Here is a 16139-nt window from a genome sequence, read left to right on the forward strand (position 1 = left end):
GTGGGGCCCCAGGGGCTGGCCCTCTGGAGGCTCTGCCCACCCCTACAGCTGTCCAGCTGCAAACAGCTGCACGGACTTTCCTGTGGTTCAATCCCAATTCACTGGGGGGTGGGAGAAGAAAGCTGCCAGCTGGGCAGGGCTGCCAAAGAAGCCGAGAGCAGCAAGCAGATGCAGTCTTTGCAGAGGGAATCCCCCCTGGGAAGGGACATGGGTGGGAGAAAGTCCCCCCCGGCTCCCAGGGATGGCAGTAGCCTAGCTCTTCTGAATGCAGCCCAGGGCACTGGGCAGAGCCCCCACCCCGACTGGGAGGTCACTGAAGAGGGGGCTTCTGCTGGACAGTGTCCCCAGGGCAGGCTAGGACGTGTGTCCACGCCTGGAGGTGAGGGGAGGGGGGACGGGGACTCTCTGGCGTGTTCCCCAGTCCCATATAGCAGTGTGTGTGTGTGTGCTCGCGCGCGCGCGCGCGCGTGTGTGTGTGTGTGTGTGTGACAGAGAGAGAGAGGGAGGGAGGGGGGAGATCATTGGCAATGGGCGGGAGAGAGTGAGGCGACTCCAGTTTCCTTTTCTTCTTACCAGCACCATCTCGGCTCATTTTCTCTAAGCAATACAACTTCACGGACAGCTACCTAGCCAGCCCTCCTCTCTCCCATCATGGACCTACCAGGTAACTGACCATCATCATCTCCCACCCCACTAGCTGCTCCTTTCCAAATGAGGATGGGGGGTAAGGGGCACAGCTCCCCATGATCGGGAAGTTGGAGGGGGGTGATGCCCCAGCGAGGTTTTAATTCTCTTTAAAGAGGGAGGCTGGAACTTCTTAGGGAGCATCTGTCAGGCTGTTTTCCCTGTGATGGGTGGGGGATTCAAGCCCCCCGCCCCCCGGGGATTTGAAATGTCCTGCTGAGTTTTAAAGGGCGTGGGGGGGACCCGGCCCAGCCCAGCCCAGATCTGCTGCCCTTTGGAAAAGACACCAAATCGGTGCCAAAAGCCAAAGGATGAGCCCCCCCCCCACGCTCCTCACCAGGGTACCACAGCCTTGGCGAGGATGATCTAGTTGGGGATGGTCCTATTGCCCCCCGACCCCCCCCTCTCTCCCGGACCAGGGTACACAGAGCATTGGCTCGATCTGGCTGGAGATGGTCCCATTGCTCCCGCCCCCCTCCCCCCCCCAAAGACCGGGATAGACCCAGTCTTGTCTGGGATGATCTGGTTGGAGCTGGCCCTGCTTGGATCAGGACTAAATGCCCTCCCGTACTGCTTTCCAACCCTCGTTTTTTGTGCTTCTCTGACGAAATAAATAGCGAGTTAATACACTTCCAGCCAGTCCGGGTGGTGGTGGGGGGGGGGCACCTCAGCCACGGTGGCATCCAGTACAGCTGGCTTTGCTGTAGGAAGGGGCTTAACCCCCCCCTCCTTTTTTGTATAAAGACCCCCTTTTTTGCTGTGAAAGTCTCCTCTCGGTCTAGTCCCAGCTCGGGGGGCTCAGCAGCGTGCCACCGAAGGGCAGCAGAGAGGAGCCCGGGCGAGGGCCCCCGGGCGCTGCTTCATTAGGAGCATTAATGAATGGGGGCGGGGGGGTTGTGTTGCTCTGAAGCAAAAGGGGCTGTGGGGGGGGGGGGATCTGAGGCTGGCGAGCGAGGATCGCTTTTTGCAAGAAGAAGAACTGGGGGGGAAAAAAGGACTGAGCCTTTCCCCTCCCGCCTCCAAGGGCTGCACGGCAGCACCCCGGGCGCGGGGCGGGGGGGGGGGGGGGGGGCGAGGATGTGCCCAATTAGCGAGCCCAGGCAAGGGAGGGAGGCTGGCCCTGCGCTCGGGGGGGCCCTGGCGGCTGGTGCCTGCCAGCCCGGCGGCTCCAGATGCTCGCGGGCTGCCGGGCTCACTGCTCGCCTTGCCGTCGCCAGGCTGCGCGCCGCCCGCCCTTTGAGGACGCCGTGCCGCGGGGGAGGAGGACCTAGCCCCCTTGGCACCCCGCCGCCCGCGGGGCCGGAGAGCGGCGGAGGGCAGAGGCGCAGCCCCCATGCCGGCGCCCGGGCGGAGCGGGAGCGGGAGCGGGAGCGGCTGCCGGGCCGTGCCGAGGATGCCGCGGCGGCGGCGGGGGGCGGCGGCGGAGCCCGCGGGCTGCTGCTCCTGCCTGGCGGCGGCGCTGCCCCTGCTGCTGCTGCTGCTGCCCGCCGGCTGCCCGGTGCGGGCGCAGAACGACACGGAGCCCATCGTGCTGGAGGGCAAGTGCCTGGTGGTGTGCGACTCCAGCCCGTCGGCGGACGGCGCCATCACCTCCTCGCTCGGCATCTCCGTGCGCTCGGGCAGCGCCAAGGTGGCCTTCTCGGCCACCCGCAGCACCAACCACGAGCCGTCCGAGATGAGCAACCGCACCATGACCATCTACTTCGACCAGGTCAGCCCGGGCCCCGCCGCCCTCCTGCCCCCCGGGCCGTCAGCCCCCGCCGCAGCTTCCCCGCCCAGGCTGTGTCTGCCCCATCCCAAACTAGATCATCCCCCCCCCCGCAACTACATCATCCCCGCCCAGGCTGTGTCTGCCCCATCCCAAACTAGATCACCACCCCCCCACCACCCGGCAACTAGATCATCCCCGCCGAGGCTGTGTCTACCCCGAGCAGGGCGCAAGAGGAGCATCCCCAACTAGATCGCCCCCCACCCCCACCCCGGCCGAGACTGTGACCACCCCGGGCTTGGGACGAATAGGACAAGCCCCAACTAGGTCGTCCCCCCAGCTAGATTATCTACGCCAAGGTTGTGTCTACCCCAGTTTGCAATAGGACCATCCCAAACCGGATCATCCCCGCCGAGGCTGTGTCTACCCCGGGGAGGGGGCAAGAGGACCATCCCCAACCAGATCATCCTCCCAGCTACATCATCCCTGCCCGGGCTGTGTTTAACCTGAGCTTGGCGTGGGGGGAGCAATAGGACCCTCCCCAACCAGGTCATCCCCCCAACTAGGTCATCCCCCCTAACTAGATCATCCCCCCAACTAGATCATCACTGCCAAAGCTACGTCTACCCCGGGCTTGGGGACGGGGGGAGCAATAGGACCATCCCCAACTAGATCATTCCCGCCCCCAACCAGATCATCCCCCTGACTAGATCATCCTCGCCAAGGTTGTGTCTACCCCGGTTTGCAGTAGGGCCATCCCCAACTAGATTCTCCCAGCCGACGCTGTGTGCACCCCGGTCTTGGAGGGCAGGAACAGTAAGACCTTCCCCAACCAGATTATCCCATTCCCTCCCCACCGCAACTAGGTCATCCCCGCCAAGATTGGGTCTACCTAGGTTTGTAATGGGACCATTCCCAACTAGATCATCCCCGGCAAGGCTGTGTCTACCGCGGTCCTGGGGGAAGCAATAGTCGAGGAGGGTCCTGCGTGGTCCCTTCCTGGTGTGTGGGACTTGGCTGAACTCGAGCTGTGCTGAAACCCTCCCTCCCCCCCAGGCTGAAGGATGCGCTGGGTTTCCTTAAAGATCGGAGATGCCCCACGCGCTTTGCCGCCCGGACCTCCCCCCTGCGCCGGCAGGCCCCCGGCGGCGGGCTAGGGGCCACGGGAGCCCGGTTCAGCTTCTTTCCGGCTGGAGCCGGCGTGGGTGCCCGCTGCTCGGGGCCATCCGGGCTCCGACACGGGAGCGACGCGCCGGGCGGCACCCGCGGGGGAAGCCCGGAGCTGGCGCAGCCTCAGCCCTGCCTGGAAACCGTCTGGCTGAGCTCCAGAGGGGCCTCCTCCTCCTCCGGAGACGCTGTCGTAGACTCCGAGAAAAACCAGGGGTGGCAGGGACCTCCGGAGGTCATCTACCCAACCCCCTGCTCAAGGCAGGACCAGCCCCAACTAGATCATCCCTGCCAAGGCTTTGTCCAGCCGGGTCTTAAAAAACCCCCAAGGATGGAGAGTCCACGAGCTGTCCTGGTAACCTGTGCCAGTGCTCCCCCCGCGGTGAGCCAGTTCTTCCTAGGGTCTAACCTAAACTTCCCTTGCCGCAACTTGAGACTTATTTGCTCCTTCTTCTGTCATCTGCCACCCTAGCTCCATCCTCTTTCAACGCCCCTTTCGGGGAGTTGAAGGCTGCTATTAAATCCCCTCTCAGTCTCCTCTTCTCTAGACTAAATAAGCCCAGTTCCCTCAGTCTTTCCTTAGAAGTCATGTCCTTTCTGCCTAGCCCCCTTGCTGCCTGAAGGGGTACGGAGGAGGCTTCCCACCCCCCATGCCCATGCTTTCCCTTTGATTATCACGTCTGGTGGGCATTTCCCATTCCCCGTGCTTTTGTTTTCTTGTGCACACCAGCATGTTTCCTATCACCCCTCCTGTCCGTGTTCCTCTAGAGGAGCGCTGCGGGTGGCTGCCGGGGGTCCTGGTTCCTCTGCGGTGGAGGGAAGGGTCGCGCGGATGGCGGAGGGAGGGGGCCTCGCTTCCTTACCCGTGGACACGGTTTCAGCTGAGGAAGAGGGGCAGGAAGCAGATCTGTATGGAGGCTGGGAGGATCTGGGACCCCCCGGGGCTGAGATGCCTCCCCTCAGCCAGTCCCTTCTTCCTTGTGAGGCTTAAGCAGAGACGCTTGGATCCCCAGTCGGATCCAAGGAAGCATCAGTCTCCAGGCAGAGAGGGGCATGGGGGGGATGAAAGCAGGGACTTATGCCCAACGTGCCCCCCTTTTCTGTCCAACTCAGAGAATGGTTGGCCACAGAGGTAGGGAGAAACCCCAGCAGGACGGGGAACAAAAGGGACCTGCGGGACCCCTTCTTCACGGCACGCTTTCAGCTTTTGCTTCCTTGCCACGGCAACAGCTCTCCTCGAGTGCACTTGGGAAGGTTTCTTTCTGTATGTGCCTAGGCAGAGTTACTGCAACCCGGGCACGATGGCTGCAGGGGAGAGGGAGAGAGGGGACCATATCCGTGTAGGGTGGAATCAGACTGAACTGAAACAGCTGGGGCTCGATCCTGATTCTGGTGAGCTCCCAGCCCGCTTCGGCCGCAGTTTGGGGGGGCCTTGGTGATGCCCTGTGCCCGGGGCAGCTCACCTTGTCACTGTAGAAGATGCCAAATCCGGATGACTCAGGATAACATCGCCACACCCTGAGCTTCCCCAGGCTGCCCCTGCGCCCGGCCGCCTTGTCAAATGTCTTGGCAGCATTCACTTGGCTCAGGCAGTAGCCATCCAGCAATAACATTAAAGACACTGCCTTAGAGGTTAAAAAACAACGTAGGACTTTAAGAATTTCCCTTCTTCTTGGCTTCAGGTGCTGAGCTCGGGGAGAGTCTCCTGCTGATGCTGTAATACACCTCACTGATTAATTTAGGTCTGGTCAGCCCAGTCCTCCCGAGAGAGGATGGAGCAGTCACAGGCGCCTAAACATAGGGATTATGTACGAGATCCATGTCGGTCCATAGGTTATATATTTATATATATGTGCGTGTGCGTATGCGTGTACGTGTGTGTGGAAAGCAAGGGGCTTTCCCTAAGCTCGGCACCTGAAACCAAGAATAAGGGATATTCTTAAACTCCTACAATTTTTTTTTACCTCTATCAGGCAGTGTCTTTAATAATATTGTTGGACAACTACTGCCTGATAGACAAGGCACACACATGCACACACAATTATACACACACACATATATATACACACACACATATATAATTATATATATAATTATATATATATAAATAATATTTATATATGTATATTTATATATGCATATTTATATATTAAAAACAGATACATATATGTATCTATTTATATATATATATAATTATTGATATACGGTTCACATACACACATATATATGTGCATATATACAGGGGAAGGAGAAAGACCACAAATAAATGTACAATGTTTGGTTTATATCACTAAGTATATTTATATATTGAGAACCAGCAGTCTATCTGTTTTTTTTCAATATATAAATACATAAATCTATATCTATAGATAGATAGATATAGATATATATTTTAGTATACAAATATACTATAAATATATATATTCAAAAACAGATTATCTATTTTCAATATATAAATACACTAAATATACAAATATACATGCATACATATATCTGTTTTTCAATATATAAATATACATACATATATACGCTTTTCAATATATCAATATACTCATTGATATACACAACATAGTCAAACATGGTACATTCATTTGTACATTTATGTCCATTTCAATTAACTCCTCGGTCACGCACATAGTTATGTACGATGCATATACAATCATTATACATGTATTTGTATAAATGTCTACACATGCATGCACATAAATGTGCACGTACATATATATACGGACTCAATCCCCGAGACCCCCTGAACTTACAGAGCAGGACAATATTTCCCCACCCAGTGAGACCTTCCGAGCAGAAGAAGGACAACCTTGGAAACTCCAATATCGGTGTGTTTCTGTGCACATTTATGCGCATGCATGTGTAGACATTTCTAGGAATACGTGTATAATAAGCCCTATATATAAATGTTTGTGTGTAATAAGTATGACTGAGGAGTGAACTGAAATGTATATAAATTGAAGCCCTTCCTCCTCCCACTCAGATGACTCATTTCTAAATCTTACGACTCTACATATCTGCTTAACACATCCGACCTGGGGTGATACGTAGTTTGGGTGGTGTCATTAGAAAGACCTGCGTGACTGACAGCTGTTGCTTCTTTTCCCCCGTCCGTCTTGCCTCCCACCTGTCCTTCCCTGGGAGCGCAGGCTGCTCACTTGGTGAGCCAGGCTGTGCGTTCAATCCTGCATGAATAAAACCGGTTATAAACAGCGATCCGTTTTAAACGCCTCGATAACTAACTCCTTCCCCCTGAAGCCCGGGTTTAATTGGCTTGCAATTGCCATCTTGAATAGGCTTTAGATTGGACATGGAGCTGATGGGGGATTTTTACTGGCACTGGACTAAGGCGGAGCCTCATTTCTCTCTCTCTCTCCCTGCTTTGTTTTATTTACTTTCCAGGTATTAGTTAATATTGGCAACCATTTTGATCTTGCTTCCAGTATATTTGTAGCACCACGAAAAGGGATTTATAGCTTCAGTTTCCATGTGGTCAAGGTCTATAACAGACAGACTATCCAGGTAGGTAGTGATTTCACTCTCCTCACAAGATGCTTTATTCACTGAGTACTTTGTTTTTAAAATGTGGACCTCATGAGGTCCTTCACTGGGTCGCTACATATAGACACGAGGAGGGAAGGATTAATGCCTTTCCTGATTATTTAAATAGAGATGTTGTCTGCTGTATGAAGTGATAAGTGTGAAGTAAGAGTAATTGTCCATTGCTTTCAGTTTAGCTTGCCTGTGTCTTTTGGTCACGGATTCAAAGATGCATGCATACACAATACATCCATAGAGGCATGCATCATGCATACATTTAGAAATGCATGCATGCATTCATAGTGGCATGCATGCACACATGCATACATCGCATACACGCATACCTGCATACCTACATACATTCATACAGGCATGCATGCATGCATACATACATTCACAGGGGCATGCATGCATACATATGTATATTGCAGACATGCATATATGCATTCAGAAATGCATGAGTGCATATATTCATAGTGGCATGCAGACACATGCATGCATACATTGCATATATACATTGCATACATGCAATTATTCATAGATGCATACATACATAAAAGCAATGCATGCAGGCATGCATTCATGCAGTCATTCATATATTCATACATGCATTCATGCAATCATTCATAGATGCACGCATGCATGCACACATAAAAGCAATGCATACATGCATGCATTCATGCAATCATTCATAGATACATACATTGCATATGTACATTGCATACATGCAATTATTCATAGATGCATACACGCAAACACACATGAAAGCGAATAAACAAATGAATAAAAGCAAATAAACGCAAAGTTACGTTGAAACCCCCTCCTCAGATTTTGTTTCTTTGCATTTTAGGTAAGTTTAATGCAAAACGGCTACCCGGTGATTTCAGCTTTTGCAGGCGACCAGGATGTCACCAGAGAAGCAGCCAGCAATGGAGTCTTGCTCCTCATGGAAAGAGAAGACAAAGTGCATCTCAAACTGGAAAGAGGGAACCTCATGGGAGGGTGGAAATACTCAACCTTTTCTGGGTTCTTAGTCTTTCCACTATAAAGAAACCAAATGGGAGCCAGACCTTCGAGCTGGAGCAAGGAGTCCATCCGTAATGAGACCCCCTGAACTTGGCAGAACATGACATTATTTCCCCCACCCGGTGAGACTGTCGCGGTAGAAGAACGATGACCGTCGAAACTCCACTATTTGCTTTGAATATTGACAATTCCTCCGGAAACCTACGCCTCTAATTAGTTTTAGACGACGGTGATCTTTAGGAGAAATGAAATGATCGACCTGAGCAATTTGTATCTGTGATTGTAACGTCAATTTCGGATTTTATTGTTGGGATCATTGACTCTTTTTTTCCCCCCTCCTTTCTGTTGTTGTTGTCCTGATGAGACAAGTAGCTCGGATCACGCGATGGCTTGTCAAAGGCTCCCTGCAGAGACAGAAGAATCCACCACCCGATGAAGTGTTCTTTCAATGCTTTCTTTCTTTGTGTTGTATAGCCTTAAGGGAAAAAAAAAACAAAAACAAAAAAAGCAAAACGAACAAAAAAAAAAGGCTTCAGTTTCAGTCCTGTATTTTCTGGGGGAAGGGGTATTCTGGACATTACTGTGTCAAGAAGTGCTTTATCCAGTGAAGCAAAATTTGCACGATTGGAACCTATTTCGTTTTTGTGTTTGTTCGTGTTTTTCATCGACTTTTTTTTTCTTTTCCGATTTTTTTGTGCTAAAAGTGTAAGCTAGTTTGATCAGTAAGACGAAACAAAGCACCATACTTATCTGTAGCTCCAAGTAAAACTAACCAATGAACAGTTTTGTCTGCACTTTCCAACTGATCTTTATAGACTCATTTTAGAAAGAGAGAGCTACCTGATCCTTGAGTTATAATCTGAAACTGGGCAAGGAAATGACATTTCTGAATTGTCCTGGCATTTCTAGAAGCAACAGTGGAGGCTTTGAATATCGTGCCGACCATGCCCTAAAATATATTGTTTCTTTGCATTCCAGAGTGTATTTTGGTGCTTTTATCTGATATTTATTTGATGTGTTTGTTCACTAATGCCTGACTACACATTGTGGGAGCACTTAAGGATGACAAATCAAAATCTTTCCCCTCCAAGCTAAATAAAAGAGGATGTTCACTCTGCCTGCCAGCATCAGGCATATCAACAGTTTCTATTGGCTTCTTTGCCAGCACATGGGGATGGGATATTGGAGGCCTGAGATTTCAGGTTTATACAGTATCTGTGAATTCACCTTAAGTTATATCGGTTTTGTTTATTTACTGCCTGTATAAGCTTCTTCTTCTAATACACAGGGTCCAAAGAGTTTTGGGTATAGACTCCATTCTGTACTGCATAGCAGGAAAAGTCACTGATTCCAAATGCTAATAGATGACACCTCAGGTTGAATTCAAATTCATCATCTTTGTCTCAAGGTAACCAAAATGCTGGACATTTTAAGATTCAGCGTCAATGGGTATGACATCCTTCTTGCTTTTTGAATTCTATCCAAGGATCAGAGTATTTGATTGTGTGCTTGAGAGAGACTGTACTCATTCAAAGAGATCTTTTGTGAGATATCTTATTTTCTTTTAGATTTATTTGTCTTGCTATTAAGTCCATATGTGACTGGGTGGATTGGAGTATTTTAGTCAGATTCTCTCCTCTGCCACAACTTAAATGAAAAGATATTTGCAACATGTCAGTGGTGGATATGTTGTAGTAGAAAATCATGGCAACGTCATTTATTGTAAATTTATCATTAAAGGGACACAATCAGTTAAAAAATCTTATATTCTTAAGAAATCCTTATCTGTGTTGCTTATAATACCTCAGATTATTAAAATTGAAGAAAATTTAAAAATCCAATGTATCCTTACCATTTATGCTGTTTGTTTACTTTGGCACTTCATTAAGTTTGGCAAATGAAAAACAAGTCACTTTCACTTTTGCTTTTAGATACTTACACTTTGCGGTTCTTATGCACAACGACTGTATTTTGTGCTTTCAAACCCTTCAGGGGCATGCATAAATCTAAATGGAAATAATGTTTCCATTGAAATAAAAAGTACTCGTGAAAATAACTGTATTAATATTAGCCATTTTTAAACATATTTTAAATCTACTTTTGGTTGTAATTTACCCAAAAAAATCCCCTCAGAAAGTAGACACTGAAGTGGAAGCAGGAACCTTAGCTTGCAGTTTCTAAGCTAGCCCCATGGGCTCCTCTACATGAGATGCTGCTGCACAGTAACTCTGGTTACTGTGCATTTATTTAGTACTTGATTATACAAATACTAAATAAATGTGCAGTAACCACTGCAGTAGCCTATCAGCTCAAATATCTTTGAAGGGGTGTTACTGCGCAGTAGCCTAATAATACTGTCCAATAGCATATTAGCACTGTTAGTCCCGTGATATGCTATTGTGCAGTATTACTCAGGTACTGCACGGTTAGTATCTCGTATACATGTGCCCCCTGACAACTTTTTTGTAATCCTGCATATTATAATCAGTAGAGACCTTCCACTGACCTCAACTTTGTCAGCATGACAAGGTGAGAAGGACTTAGCCCTGATTCTGACCTTAGTTAAGATGTTTAATGAACAGATTTCTCCAAAACAGAGATGTTCTGGAAAGTTACCGGTGTTGCTGAATTTGCAGAATCTCCAGTACAAACCCCTCTTCCTCTTCAAGTGCAGCCATCTCTTCCTAATTTATTTCTTAAAACTTAATGGACAGATCAGAATTTCAACCTGTCTCTGGGTTGGAGGAATGTCTCTGATACATTATTCATTGCCTTTCTGTCTTCTTCCAGTCCTGTGCATCTTATGCAAGGGTATGCATTTAGGAAAGTAATATAGAATTTTAAATGAAGTGCAAACTGTATTGCATATTATTATTTCACAGCAGCTACACTGAGAGCTGCTTTCCTCTTCCCCCAGAATTCTCTGAAAATGTTAGCTCTTTTCCCTCCCCACTATTTCCTTTTGCTTTAAATGCAGTTGTTGAATCCAAAAGGGCCCAATCTGGTCTCGTTGAAGACAACTGATGCTTCAAAAGGAGCTGTTTGTATCATAAAGGGCAGATACAGGCACAGTATTGCAGAACTCAAGAAGAAACATTAATCAAGGTTGATTAAAAACAACAACAACAACAACCTCCTAATACAGCTATAATTGACAGTAAATTTAATTAAAACAGATTTAGGGTTTCATGTGCAAGCAGTGGGAAGGTAATGCAATAGAAATAGTGGCCAACAGGAGCCTGTAGAAAAGTGTCAGGGTGCCCCCAGCTCTAGGGGGGGAAACTGAAACTCCTAATGTTTCTTCTTTGCTGCTCTTTGGATGATGGAAACTAGGAGCTGCATCAGACATGAAGAAACAATTACAATGTATCCCACTGAATTCCTATAGCACAAACACAGCTGGCACTTTGTCCTTCAGGTTTCTGTATGCCTTCAGCTCCCACTGGAGGCAGGAGGATGCTCAGAATCTCTCAGGAGTGATCATTACTTTGCAGGATTGATTTGTTTGTGCTGGGAAATACAAGACCAAGAAGACACTCAGGAATTCCCTTGTGCTTGTCAGGTTTCCTCTTCCTCCCTCCCTGCCTTTTATCTTTAAAAAAAGATCATCTTGTTTCTATTGGGGGATGATTCTATTTACTCTTGAACTAACTGTGCCCAAGTAAAGGGCAAGTTTAGAATTTGTCTACAGATTGGGTTATTTAGGAATACCTGAACATATATTAAAGTAGTAAATAAGGAGGCATTTTTTATCACAGAATAATATTAATGATGCATGTATTTATTAGGAATAGTGACTGCACTTTAAATTCCTATCCTACTCTAGTCCATATTAACTTCCAATTGTTGACAAATTCCTAGAGAGCTAGCATCATCAACGCATTGCTTTTATCATTACCATGGAAAATGATTTGTCAGTACAAAGTCTAATAAACTAATTTGTTAAAAAAAATACATTTGTTAAGAGACGGTGCATGGACCAAACATTAAGTTGTGCAACAAACACCAGATCTATAGTTGTATTTGGCTTAATGGCTTAATGGATCAAAGGGTGGGGGAGAGTTGTTTGGGTTTTTTTAATAGTATGTGAGCCCAGCTGTTGCTAAATTCACTTTTTTCTGTTGCATCAGACTCCTTATTTGGCTTGGTTTCATCTATTGGAATGATTTGACACATAACATGTAGTCATTGATCAAAAAGCTAATGCGATCATATTTCATTACGTTATAAATGCTTGGAATTTAGAGAAGTACATCACAACTGCAAACCTCTGATCTGATACTTACATTATCAAGTACAGGCAAACTGAAAGTCTGCTTTCTTCCCAAAATTTCTGAGTGCAAGGACCACTCCTGGTTGTCTAACTCAACATTTCCCAACCTATGGTACACGTACCACCAGTGATACACAGACAACCTGTCAGTGGTATGCATTAATAGACTTATAATAAGTACTTTATATGACAAACATTTGCTGGTGGTACTTAAGGTTATATCGTTTTAAATTGGTGGTGCACAATCTCTCAGAGTTTGGGGACCATTGGTCTAACTCATATGAAAAAAATTCTATTGATATAGATGGGGCTATGTGCATGAACAATCTGGACAGGATTAGGCCTGAATTAGGGGACAAAAAGACATCTGTCATAGGATCTAATCTTGCTTACTTTAAAACTTAGTGGTAATAACACCATTGACTTTTGTGGGATCCCATATCTGCCATGGACAACATTCTTCAGCTTAGAAGTCTTATCATATTGATCATAAATCTGTTAATGTAACTTGAATCCTAGATAAATCTCTTTAACTCAAGGCATTATAAATCAGTCTTCAAAACAAGCACATTTCTGGTTTTACATAACTTAATAAATCATACATCTGATTTTATTTTTTTTAAGTTTTTATCATTGCTACCAAAAATGAAGTATTTTTGCTTATGTTATGGTTTTCTGAACTTTGCCATGAAAACACACTGCATATGTTAATTTTATATTACATTTCAACCTGCTACCCTGACAAAAGAAATCAAATCAAATCAAATCAGGAAAACAAAGGTAAAAAAAAACTGTTGTGAATATTCATAATAAACGTATTCCATTTTAATGCTCTCATTTCCTCCATTTTAAATAAGAAAGAAATTTTATATAGCTCAAAATTAAGATTTCCAAAATCTGCTGTAAGTTTTCAATACAGCGCCATAAATAATGACAAAGTATGATATGGGGATGCAGATAATAATTAGCAGGTTAAATCCAGTGCAGAAATCTGCATCAATAGAATATTAACATAGTATAGTTAAGCACTCAAAAATCAGATGTCAAAGTTCATACTTTTTTTAACCTTAATGATTGCAATTACTGTCATTACCACTGTAATAGTGATTAATGTCAACTTTAAATATGCAAATGTGAAAAAATAGGCTGAAATACCTGATTCTGTGTTTTGAGTCAAAGGATTTAATTGTGTCAACATCACAATGATTTAGCAGAAACAGAACCTTTCAGTTATGTTTAACTGCTATTAGCTAAAATGAAAGATAATCACTACACTAAGCATATATTAGCTGACTAAAAATATTTCTAATAGATGCTTTCATCTGTGTATACGAAAATATATTGCCCAAAATAGAATAAAATCTGTATATTTTGAGGTAGAGAGATGTAGGTAGATAACATTTTGTTGTATATTTGTCCTTCATTTTACCCAAATATTACCTGAGTCAGTTCTCTACCATTTTATCTAAAGATTCTGTAAATCTATATATGCTGTATACCACTGTTATATCTGGAGCTAAAAATAGTGATAGAGAATTATTACTGAACGAATTTTATAACTTCAAGTGCAGAGAATCTCTGTCTCTGTTTAGGGAGTATTTAGAAGGAAGTGAAGCACAGAGTTAATAATAAAAGGCTTTCATTGCCTCAAGTTCTGTTAAAAGCTCTTGTGATGTGTGAACTCCTCTGTGCTGTGTAATGCATCCTGAGAAGTGCTGTAAATGCCAGACATGGAGTTATCACAAACTGGAGATTCTTTCTTTAATATGTCGAGGCTGGTTGGGAAATGTGTGCTACGCTTCAATATGAAATCTGAAAGGGAAAATACTCTTTCCATCATTAGTTATTTAGCATTTTCAGTATTTTCCATTTTTTTTCTTCTGACCATTATATCTGACTAACATACATAGCTATACATCTGTCAAATGTTTGAGTCAAGAATTCATAATCCTACTATGTATTCATAAGTAAAGAATTTATAGTTCTTCCACTTCCCTTCTTTTCTCCTTCTTCCCAAAATTAGTGATTTCTAAGAAAAGGGTATCTAAGGTGGAATTTATTTGTAAGTCAATAGAGAGACGCTGTGATGTACAAGCTATGTAAGGGAGAATCTTCCTCGTCTTATCAAATTATTTATCCTTAGTAAGTGCACATCACTCTGGCCTAATTCTAGTTGTTTGGTTAGATAGATAGTTCGAAGTATATCCATCTGGAACCTCCAGCAGGAGATTTCTCTTCTAACCTGACATTTTTCTGGAATTCCCTGCACTATCATTAATCACCATCATCATCTTGCTACAAAAAATAACTGTACTCTTGATATTGGGTATCTAGTAAAATGAGCTTCTCTGACAGCTTCATTAGGATAGGAAAACAGTGGTTTTTCTTTCTCTTTCTGAAGGATTTCTACATTTCCTAGTACTAAAGTACAGATTTATGTTTACACTATTCTGTAAAGAAATGGGTATTCCAAGTGTGCTTCTTTCCTTATATATCACCATCATTCACTCCCCTTACCTGTTTTTAGGAATACCTGATCCTAGATCATTTTGACAGCAATCTTTATAAAATATATTACTCTGATGTTGGAGGGATTTTAGTAATGCTTCTTGATGAGTAATTTAATACTAATAAACTACTATATATGTAAACCTTGCCTCATTCAGATGATAAGAGTTTTGAGACCTGGCTATTAGTTACATGACAATGCTGTTTCACTCAAAACTCCCATTAAATAGAGCCCACTGAACTGGCTTAAGAAAATGGAAAAACAAAGACAACTATAACATAACAAACATGAAAGTAAAATCTTCATGAGTCAGTGATGACTGATAAATATTTTGATCTCCTTAAGCCTGCTTCCCAGAGGGGAGAACTTGCATATCATACATATCTGACTGGCTTGTTATAATCCTCCTAATTCTTAAATAGCGTATTGCTAGAGGTACTAGAAAGTCTCTTTGTCCTTTAAAGTTTGTCCAGGAAAAATAAACCTTGAACTTTAGGACTTAGGTGGCCAGACGAGAAGAGGATTGCCTAGCATTTGAGAGATCAATCAACATGAACAACAGTGGGATAGAAAATATAAAGTGCAGAGAACTCAGAAACTAGGAAGAACACTTAACTATTTATACATACACTGGTCCCAAAATAAATATGGGAAACATAGTTTATCTGTATGAGCAACCATATCCAGAACTCTTATTCTAAGTCCTGATTCTAATGTGATTACCATGATAATATGAACTGGAGCATGTGACTAGGCTGGACTCAGATATGTACACTGGGGATTATATTGAATATCTTTTAAAGGAAAGGGGATTCAGTGCAGTTGCTAGGCAGCTATGTGATACACTGTATTTTGTTTGTAGTGGAATTTGGGAACACATCATATCTATGTAACCTTACCCTAAACAAAGCCCTAGTTCTCAAGCAGTTAAAGGAGCCAAACAAAGATTATGCCACAATTTACATTATTAGGAGACCATTGCAGATGAAAACTGAACGTAAAGCCGACTAATTATTTTGATTTGTGGGTTTCCCCAGAAGTCAGGAAGTTGTCTATTTTAAAAACTGGGCTCCACATGGACCATATAGATGGATCTATTTTTTTGTCCCTATACATTTGTCTTTTGTCCTTATGATTATCTCCCTTTATGTCCAAATGCAGACCTGCTGGTAAATATAGGTTTTATCAAGCAGGTGGTTTTAAATTCTGGTAGCAGTATGTGGAAA

The 16139-nt window shown here is 44.9% G+C and overlaps 1 protein-coding gene across 1 annotated transcript; it reads left to right on the forward strand.

The window, feature by feature from the left end:
• The first annotated feature begins 512 nt into the window (after nt 1-512).
• On the forward strand, nt 513-14935 carry CBLN2 (cerebellin 2 precursor). The gene is made up of 4 exons (XM_090039584.1): nt 513-664; nt 1902-2395; nt 6968-7087; nt 7956-14935. The coding sequence occupies exons 2-4, from the start codon at nt 2018-2020 to the stop codon at nt 8151-8153; spliced, it is 696 nt and encodes a 231-aa protein (XP_089895710.1). The 5' UTR covers nt 513-664; nt 1902-2017; the 3' UTR covers nt 8154-14935.
• Nucleotides 14936-16139: the final 1204 nt, after the last annotated feature.

The sequence above is a fragment of the Crocodylus siamensis genome, chromosome 3 (assembly GCF_052110815.1).
Source record: "Crocodylus siamensis isolate JL-2025a chromosome 3, ASM5211081v1, whole genome shotgun sequence".
NCBI lineage: Eukaryota > Metazoa > Chordata > Crocodylia > Crocodylidae > Crocodylus > Crocodylus siamensis.

What these genes read in the sequence shown, in the direction of transcription:
- CBLN2 (XM_090039584.1), top strand. Translation starts at nt 2,018, where the DNA reads ATGCCGGCGCCCGGGCGGAGCGGGAGCGGGAGCGGGAGCGGCTGCCGG. An exon ending in TGACCATCTACTTCGACCAG is followed by an intron (nt 2,396 to 6,967) that starts GTCAGCCCGGGC and finishes TTTACTTTCCAG; the next exon opens with GTATTAGTTAATATTGGCAA. An exon ending in ATAACAGACAGACTATCCAG is followed by an intron (nt 7,088 to 7,955) that starts GTAGGTAGTGAT and finishes TTTGCATTTTAG; the next exon opens with GTAAGTTTAATGCAAAACGG.